Source organism: Crinia signifera, chromosome 5, assembly GCF_055691185.1.
Source record: "Crinia signifera chromosome 5, ASM5569118v1, whole genome shotgun sequence".
Classification (NCBI taxonomy): Eukaryota; Metazoa; Chordata; class Amphibia; order Anura; family Myobatrachidae; genus Crinia; species Crinia signifera.
The window spans coordinates 190589999-190599770 of NC_139221.1; the positions used below are offsets into that span (position 1 = coordinate 190589999).

Genomic DNA, 9772 nt, shown 5'->3' on the forward strand with positions numbered 1-9772 from the left:
ATATGTACGTCAGTAGGTAGGCACCAGCAGACAGGAATTATATATATGTCAGTAGGTAGGCACCAGCAGACAGGTAATATATATATATATATATATATATATATATATATCCAAGGGTAAGGATCACACTCTCCTCCAAAAAGTGGCAACTGCCGGGGTGTCAGCTCAGGGGTCCCAGACAAGTCCAGTTTTCCAATACAGCCACAAAGATGAGGACACTCACCAGTCTTTCTTCAAAAGAATTTTATTCCATATCACCACATCAAGTATTATTATTATTATTATAATTTTATTTATAAGGCGCCACAAGTGTTTCGCAGCGCCGTACAAAGGAACAATACAGGGAAACAAAACTTGGCATAACATTGAATAAATAACAAAAATACAGTACAAATAAAGAGCGCCACAGATCAATACACATTACAGCTTGGATATAAGTAGTGAGGACTCAATCAACATACAACTAGAGGCTTGAGGCCAATGATGGAGAGGAGTATGCAGACGAAGATGGTCACTGAGTGTTGGAGTAAAGGAGAGCTGTGAGTGAAATGTGAAGAGAAGTGGACTTTGACAACAGGAGGGAAGAGGGCCCTACTCGGAGGAGCTTACAATCTAGTAGGTAGGGGAGACAGACAGATTACAAGAGGTGCAAGCGAGGGGGTGGTGGTTAGATAGCAGGATGTAAACAGGAAACAGGCAAGGGGTCGGAGAACCAGCTGGTTTATGCAGTGGAAGGGTACGCTTTGATGAATAGGTGAGTTTTCAGTGCCCGTTTGAAGCTTTGCAAGGTCGGGGAGAGTCTAATGGAGCGAGGGAGTGCGTTCCACTGAAGGGGTGCAGCACGGGCAAAGTCCTGTACTCTAGCATGGGAAGCAGTGATCAGGGTGGAGGAGAGACGACAGTCGTCAGCTGACCGTAGAGGGCGGGAGGGTGTATGAATGGAGATGAGGTTAGAGATATATGGAGCAATGGAATTAGAGATGGCCCTGTATGTGAGTGTGAGGTGTTTGAAGAGGATTCTGTAGGGGAATGGAAAGTGCAAAGTGCATGACAGTGGGCCTAGGGCCAACGTTTTGGTCTGCCAACAGACCTTTTTCAAGGCCCCCACTATCTCCTCCTAAAGTGCATAACCCACAGGACATCATCTGTGCCTTATATCTGCCCCACAGGCAGCAGTGCACTCCCCTAAAGCTCATACAAAAATCTGGATCTGCCCTGAATCCTATATTAAACACACATTTATTACCCTAACATATCTCCACAGTTTATAAGTAACATGCGCCAAAATACTCGCCTGCCACGCTGGTAAATGGGAAGCGCCACACACCTGGGCTAGCTTCCACAGTTCATCCATATCTCCAGCGTGTAGCGTCGAAACCGTAAGTGCGTCACCGCCACGTCACTTCCTGTATGTGGAGCGCACAGTCAGGAAGCGTGCGTTCCACAAATATCCATGCACCAAATATGTCCCACACTATAGCGTTGCGTCACTTCCTGTGTATGGAACGCACAGCTAGGAGACAGGTATTTATATATATAAATATATATATATATATATATATATATATATAGATAGAGTAGGCGGCCTGGCACTCTCCTCCTTGCTGCAGCTGCCCCGGTGCCCTTAGCGATGATGGATGCACAAGGAATGAAGACAACGGCACTCTGAGGTCTTGTTTAAATAGAGAAAGTGTATTCAAAGATACATGCTGCTGCTGACGTTTCGGAGCTCTCGCTCCTTTATCAAAGCGTGTGGGTGACACCCACACGCTTTGATAAAGGAGCGAGAGCTCCGAAACGTCAGCAGCAGCATGTATCTTTGAATACACTTTCTCTATTTAAACAAGACCTCAGAGTGCCGTTGTCTTCATTCCTTGTATATATATATATATATATATATATATATCCAAGGGTAAGGATCACACTCTCCTCCAAAAAGTGGCAACTGCCGGGGTGTCAGCTCAGGGGTCCCAGACAAGTCCAGTTCTCCAATACAGCCACACAGCCACACATCACGCCCTCTGATGAATTCCCAGTGACGAAACTAGGGCCTGGCTATCCGCATTCACTGGCTTGCTGCTCCTGTGGACTCTCCGCCCGATCCCGCTCTCCTTCAGGCGTCTGCCCGCAACCCAGCGGGGGGTGCTTTTGAGGTACTCGGTTCTTTGGGAACAGGATTGCCCAGCTGCCTAGCCTGGTTGATATATGTCACGTGGTATCCAGTCCACCCTGTTTTAATTCTGGTACGAGCAAATGCCCTGCTCCCCTTTGTCCAACATTTGTTATTCATTAAAAACCCTTTTAATGCACCATGAAGCGCACCTTCCTCTTTGTTTTTGCCTATATATATATATATATATATATATATATATATATATATATATATATATATATATATATATATATATATATACACACACACACACACAAACTTGCTGGAGAAACTGCACACTTTTAAATCCAATTAAAGTTCGTAGGTGCTAGAACATACGAAGTATTATATTCTGAGATCCAATCCACTGAAGGTATTAGAGCACAAGAACCAGCACACCACCATTTCACGATGAAAAAAAACTTTTTTAGTAATTCAAAGCATGAGCCATCAGCGATTACATCATATTTCAAGTATGGACAAGCAGGTACTTATCGCATTTCAGGGGGAGCTACCATCCTCTCTAGCTTAACCCCCGTGGCCCCAGTTGCCCGACAGCTGTTTCGGAGGTCCTCCTCCTTTATCAAGGGCTACAGGTACTATCACACACAAATGTCTTTATAGGGAGTGGAGCGCCTGCCAGAATCAAACTACACCTGTGACTCACCTGTCTGCCGCCTCTCCATTTCATCCCTAAAGCAATGCACCAAGCACGCTGTTCAAATCAGGAAGTAAGCCGGTGCAACGCACACGTCATCTCCTGAGTTTCTATTACTATCCGTGGCGTCCCCAGACTGCTATGGCAACTGCCGGGCAAGACAGAGTCCCCGCCCGCCCGGCGTCACCAAGCCGCAGTGTAAGCTGTCACTCAGTCAGCTTGTAGGAGAGTTACGCCCACTGCCTCTGGTTACTGGCTCGCTTCTGCTATATCTGGCCGCTCACTATTTATATAAATAAGTATTCAGCACTGTGTGCTGCTGCGGGGGTATCCATATATTAGGGGTAGCATATCACCGTTCAACTATATAGCCCTATTGGAATCGACTGGCAGTGGTGGTCATATTGATGCAGCATGCCGCCTGACAGGCACCCACACTCCCTACTCCACCTACAGAATGGGTGACACAAAAAATGGCAAACCACGGGTCTATGAATGAACCTCCCTTAAGTGATGTAGATGATGGTCTCAACATAATGCATACGTTGAATTACAATAAATGATGAAAGAACAGACAAAAAAACAATCATAGACATAATCTCTACTCTGTGAATGTCAGCAGCCCCTTATTACTATCATAGAAGGTCACATTGTAAACCAACATGTCGACTACAGTTCAGAGCAATAACCAATATTTGCTCATATCATCAACCGTATATGGCATGTCTGTACATTCTGCATACACAAAACATAAAAAAACTAAATAAAAAAAAACATGAAAAATCAAAATGATGAAAAAATATCTTAGAATACTCATATCAAATAATCAATGTCATCATGATTGGACAGTCCCAGAATAGGGTTCCCTAAAGGAACACATTTAGATTTAATTCTTCATTTAGTCCCCTTGGGTACATGGTATTCAATTTATAGATATACTCGCATTCTTTCCTCAATAGCATAAGGTGCCGATCACCACCCCTCTTGAGTGGTTTCACACAGTTCAGCGGCATAAATTTAAAGTCCCGTACATTATGCCCAGCTTCGAAAAAATGTTTTGCTACTGGTGGTGTGCTATCATCCCTGATCACCAATGCACGTTTAATTGATGATCGGTGCATTGCAATACGTTCCTTTACCATCCTGATAGTTTTTCCAATGTACAATTTGTGACAGGGGCAAAGGATGGCATAGATAACATATCGACTTTCACATGTCAATCTGTGCTTGATAGGGTATTTGCTGCCAGTCACCGGATGTATAAAGCATTCTCCTGTAGTAATATGTGCACATTTTACACATCTGCCGCATCTGAACACTCCGTTCCTTAACCCTAGCCAGCTGGTAGTGCTTCCTTTAGGGCTGATATCTGATGAGGTGACGCAGTCTTTCAGGTTATTGCTCCTCTTGTAAGCAAACATAGGTTTATTCTGACAATATTTTCCAATTACAGGATCAGTCTCTAAAATGTACCAATTTTTGTACGTAATGTCTCTCAATTTGGGTGAAGAGATTGAAAAAGTGGTTGGAAAAATCAGGCGCTCCTGGTTCTTAATTCTACCTGAATTATCAAGTGTTTGGGCCCTCTTCAGGCTCATGCATCGATTGATCGAATCCTCGATTTCATCTTTATTGTACCCTCTCTGAATAAAGTCCTGACCCATTTTGGTCAGTGCGGGTAAAACGTCCTGTTTATCAGAGGTTATCCTCACCACTCTAACCATCTGAGAGTAAGGTAGGCCGCATTTAAGCGGACGCGGATGGAAACTACCTGCTAACAAAACCGAATATATATATATCAGTAGGCTAGGTAGGCACTAGAAGACTGGTATTATATACACGTCAGTAGGTATGCACCAGCAGACAGGAATTATGTATACTGCAGTAGGTAGGCACCAGCAGACAGGAATTACATATACTGCAGTAGGTAGGCACCAGCAGACTGTAAAATATAGAAGTAGGTTGGCACCAGAAGACTGTAAAATATGGCAGTAGGTAGGCACCAGCGACTGGAATACTGCAGTAGGTAGGCACCAGGGACTGGATTTATACACAGTATACACTGCAGTAGGAAGGCACCAGCAGACTGGGAATACATATAGTGCAATAGGTATAGGCAGTGGCACCAGCAGACTGGTGTTTAGCTTTCCCATCTGTGACTGTAAACTGTATAGGCTAGGCAGTGGCACTAGGTATAGGCAGGCACCAGTGGACTAGACAGCATAGGAAAGGTCCCAGTATAGGAGGAGAAGTCCGGATCTCGCGAGAATCTGGTGCCGGGCAATGGCGTTTTGCCCATAAGCCCGGATCCGAGTCGGACGGGAACAGCCGATAGCCGATTGCCGCTCGGATCCGGGCTCAGATCAGTGATGTTTGTGATCTGGGCAATCCGAGCCCGCACATCCCTACTATTGTAGTGACCAATCTTTATTAGGCTAGCCAGTTTAGAAAGCAAACTCATAATAAATTTCTATTATTAAAGTTTCTGTGCACAATTTTTGCACATTTCTGTAGCTGCTGAATGCATTAACTGTATTTATATCGCCTGAAGATTGCTTACATTACTGTCATTTCTACTTCTAACGAAAGTGTATGGTGTAAAGTAAAGATGCATTCCTTCTAGTACTCTAGTACATATACGGAAACCCGTTTATGTAAAAAAAAAAAAAAAAGCCTTACAGATGTTTGAGGTCATGCTAGTCTATGTCTGAGTGCAAGGCAGCTCACAGTAAGAAAAGATGTACAGTATGTGTTAGTGAATATCATAGTTTGGTGTTAACTGTGGGGCGACACATCTAGGAGGAAGGTGGGAAGAAAAGATAATCTCTGCTAATAAGATGGTGAGTAGGGTAACTTTAGGCGGTGGTCTAGGAAGAAAATCGAAAAGGAGTCATATTTCAGTGTTGGAGTCCTGATTGCTCTCTGAGTCACTGGAGTGGCTCAGAGCTGCCTTTGTTTCACTCTGCTCTGTATAGCAGAGGGAAAGGCAGCAAACTTCATAACTTTTATTTTTTGTATTTTCACTGCATAGCTTATTTTGCATCATCTGAGAGCTTACTTTTTTCTAAGGATGACTTCCAGGTGAGAACTAAAATAATGGTTACCTCTGTTTAGTTTATTACTACATTTATTTTATACTGTAGTATATTTGATAACTGATTCACATTTATGAATATTCTGTGATTTTTCGTTGACTTATTACAGGCAGTATCAACAGCACTCAGGGCTAGCACAGCTTCTCATTGCTTGCATATTCCCACTCATTCTGAATGCACAAATCTGGGAAGGTAAGAACCTCGGAAATAACGGGGGCTCTGCATGCAGTTGGCTAAAGTAGGATAACCCCTCTGTCTGTGCAGTTTGCAATGCAGAAGTACCTTTCAAGTTGTGATATATGTAATCATGGTTTTCTTTTTGAATTGTTGTTGTATTAAACTTTTACAACAACTGTCCATGGCTGTAGGGATGTACAAAAGACAGTAAAATACAGAATTCCAATGAATGACAAAGTAAAATACTGTACAGAATAGGAACTTCTCATTTGCAAGTTGAAATTAGGAAGGTGACGCCTATTAATTAAATGCTATAGCTTATTATGTGACCTTTGACAACTGATAATGCTATCAATAATAATGATAATGATATCCTATGGACTAAAACCAGAGGTGACCGTGCATCCCTATAAGTGTAAATGTTTATTGTTGTACACTGCAGAGGAGAAAGTGTCACTGTAATTCCTTAAATGTATTAACTATACTATAAATACATCTAATCTTTGTTTGGGGGAGCTTTTCCAAGTAGTATTTCAGTGGGTTGCCTGGAATAGCAACAAGAATTACAGTCCATGTAACATTTCTACTGTTCTAGTTATATAACTTATAACATATCTCTTGTGTCATTTCTAAATAAATACACAATAGTCTAGCCATGCAGCACATTGGTCCCCTAAGGTAACTCAATGGTTTCTGGGGGTGTGGTGTGATATTGTATTGGAGGCTGAGCCATATCACATTTGAGAACCATCACACGCCAGCATGTTTACTTCTATTGGATATGCTGGTATATTACTGAAGGCTACACACTAATTTGTAGTAGCAAAACATGTGAACCACTCTGTTTAATTTAGAAATTTCTGATTATTTATTTGACTATATGTTGTCGATTATTCAGAGAAAAATGTAAAACGTGTAAATGTGTACTTTAATGACATTTACTTGCCGCCTCCACAAGAAGCAAAACAGGTTGGAATTTCATGTGTTGTTGTGTATGTCCATCAGGTTAAGCATAGTTATTGATGAATAAAAAAATGTATATGAGAAAGGCATTAAAAGTGATATTCTAGATTTTTGCTACTGGAACAATGGAGCACTGTACCATTTCATTCATGGATTTCCATTCCCTATTTCTGAGATATAAATCCTATAACCCTGGACATAACTACTACTGTAAAAGTACTGTACCTCTCCTGCTGCAGAAAGCCGTTATTACAAACTGGACTGAGCATGTAACAGGCGCACAGCCTCTGCCAAGAGCTGTGCATGAATAACGCATTTTTTCCATGTGACACATTCGTAGCTGTAATCTAGGATTTAAAAGTTTATAGGTTTTAATTTTTTGGGTTTATTTTGGAAAAGCATGATTAAAAAAAGATTTGGGGATCACTTTTAACTGTTACTGGTTGGTTGGTCTATCTCCAATGAATATGCAGAGGGATAGACAATGGTAAACATGGTAAAGGTCCTCATACTGTAGTTTTATATTATAACCCAGTAGGTGTTTCATCCATTTTTTCGTAGATATAGAACACATCCTTCACGGTCAATAAATTCAGACAGTATTACAAATTCAACTCAATTAAACTAAATACATGATGCTGCCTGTTAAAAGATAATGCTAAGGTTGTTGGCTCTATATCTGGATGAAGCCTTTGATAGACCCTGGTCACTTAACACTGAAGTGTCAGCATTCCCTTCTTGCCTTCTCCCCCTGCTTCTCCATCAGGCAGCAACGCTGGTCATACCTGCACTGCCTCAGCGGGGACAGATGTTGAAGCCTGCTTTCACCCTGGGTGCAGGCCTGGCAGCAGAAAACTTAAGGCAGGGTGCACAATTTGTGTCTTGTGTTCCAGATTTGCTGGTGGTTGTGAAGATTGGGGTTGCAATTGTCCACAGGGGAGAAATTAGGGTACCAGAAAAATCAGAAATGTTTTGGGGGTGGGAGAACAAATATGTGGGGCGACATGTAAGGGTGCGATTTTCTGACATGCAACATTTTTAATAGGGTGCATTTTGCTGTAAAAATTACAATGTTTTTCATAGAAAACATCAAAATCGCAAATGTAATACAGTAGGGTGCAATTTTTGGTAAATAATAAATATTACCAGAAATCACAAACAAAATAGACCAGGTTGAGGCTGGCGGATTTGACAGAACCATGCACTGATCTGTGCATGGTTCTGTCCAAAAAAGTGTTAATAAGTAAAAAAAAAAAAGAAACAGAAAAAAAAGTGTCCCCGGTGGCACGTCATTTATCTTATGTGCAGCACGTCCAGCCTCTGACTCCGTCCCGATGTGCACGGGACCGTGAAACACATGCGATTTGGCCATATTTCCCCCTGATTTCTCAGCCCGATCTGTCGGAATCAGGTGAAATCGGACCAAGTCGCCACCACCAAGTGTATGGGGGCCTAGACAGAGATTAGACAGACAAATGGGGGTTGGGATGCTTAGTGACTTTCCTCCCACAAAGCCATGCCCTTGCCCCATGAACCACATCCCCTTTTAGTGGTGATGCACCATTTGTAAAAAGGGTAATGTAGGGTACACACCAGAACGATTAGGGCTCAATCCCATCAATCTGGATCCAATTCCAACCGATTGTATGTAAATTGTATGTAGATTGGGCATGTTTAGATCCAATTCCGATCCAATCCGATGTGCGTCCCCGCTGTCGTTTTGTCGTTCTACATATCCTACCTGCTGCAGCTAGGATCTGTAAAAGATCCATTCAACTGGATGCAGACTCAGATCGGATTGGGATTGGATCGGATCGGATGCAGATCGTGTGCTCTCTAGATTGTAAACTCCTTAGAGCAGGGCCCTCCTCCCTCCTGTTCTCACAGCACTCTTCTTATATTTCAACTACAGCTCTCTTACTCACCTACAATCTATACCTGCATATATTCTCATTCACTTCCTTATATCTCAGCTGTATTATGTACTAAGAATTGTGCTTTAATTTTGTTATGTCTAGTTCTGTGTACCCTGTAACTGTTCTTTTGTGTTCTATATGTACGGTACTGGCTGGTAATTATATGTTCCCCAAGTCTGTGTCCCTCATTAGAGTACATCTAGTGTGTGAGTGTGTATATATATATATATATATATATATATATATATATATATATATATATATATATATATATATATATATATATATATCTCCACAGAAGTGTTATATAGCGCCCTATCTATCCACAGTGTTTACTTATCTTTCCCAACTTTTTCAATGTTTTCTATACATCCATAGACAAGATTTTCAAATAAAAAACATTTATTAAAAATGAGGCATTAAAACAGGGGTGTCAAACTCAAATTCATCGGGGGCCGCATCAGCAGTTTGGTCACCCTCAAAGGGCCGGTTGTATCTGTAGGTCCCCCTGTATAATTATAATGCCATGACACCACAGGCTGCTCCCCCTGTATAATATAAAATGAATGCCATGACACCACAGGCTGCTCCTCCTGTATAATAATAATGCCATGACACCACAGACTGCTCCCCCTGTATAATATAATAAAAGTAATGTCATGACACATAAATGATTATACAGGAGGAGCAGCCTGTGGTGTCATGGCATTATTATTATACACGGGGACACCTCAGGAAACAGCAGATATATATATATATATATTTTTTATTGTGAGTGTGATCCTCATCCTCACTTACTGTTTCTCGTCTG

At 41.8% G+C, this 9772-nt stretch overlaps 1 protein-coding gene across 1 annotated transcript in view; it reads left to right on the top strand.

The window, feature by feature from the left end:
• The first annotated feature begins 5754 nt into the window (after positions 1-5754).
• COL15A1 (collagen type XV alpha 1 chain) overlaps positions 5755-9772 on the top strand; it is a 537229-nt gene continuing 533211 nt past the window's right edge. The window contains exons 1-2 of the mRNA XM_083188349.1: positions 5755-5891; positions 6015-6097. Of these exons, the coding sequence (XP_083044475.1) occupies positions 5881-5891; positions 6015-6097 (94 nt within the window). The 5' untranslated portion in view covers positions 5755-5880. The remainder of the gene's footprint in view (positions 5892-6014; positions 6098-9772) is intronic.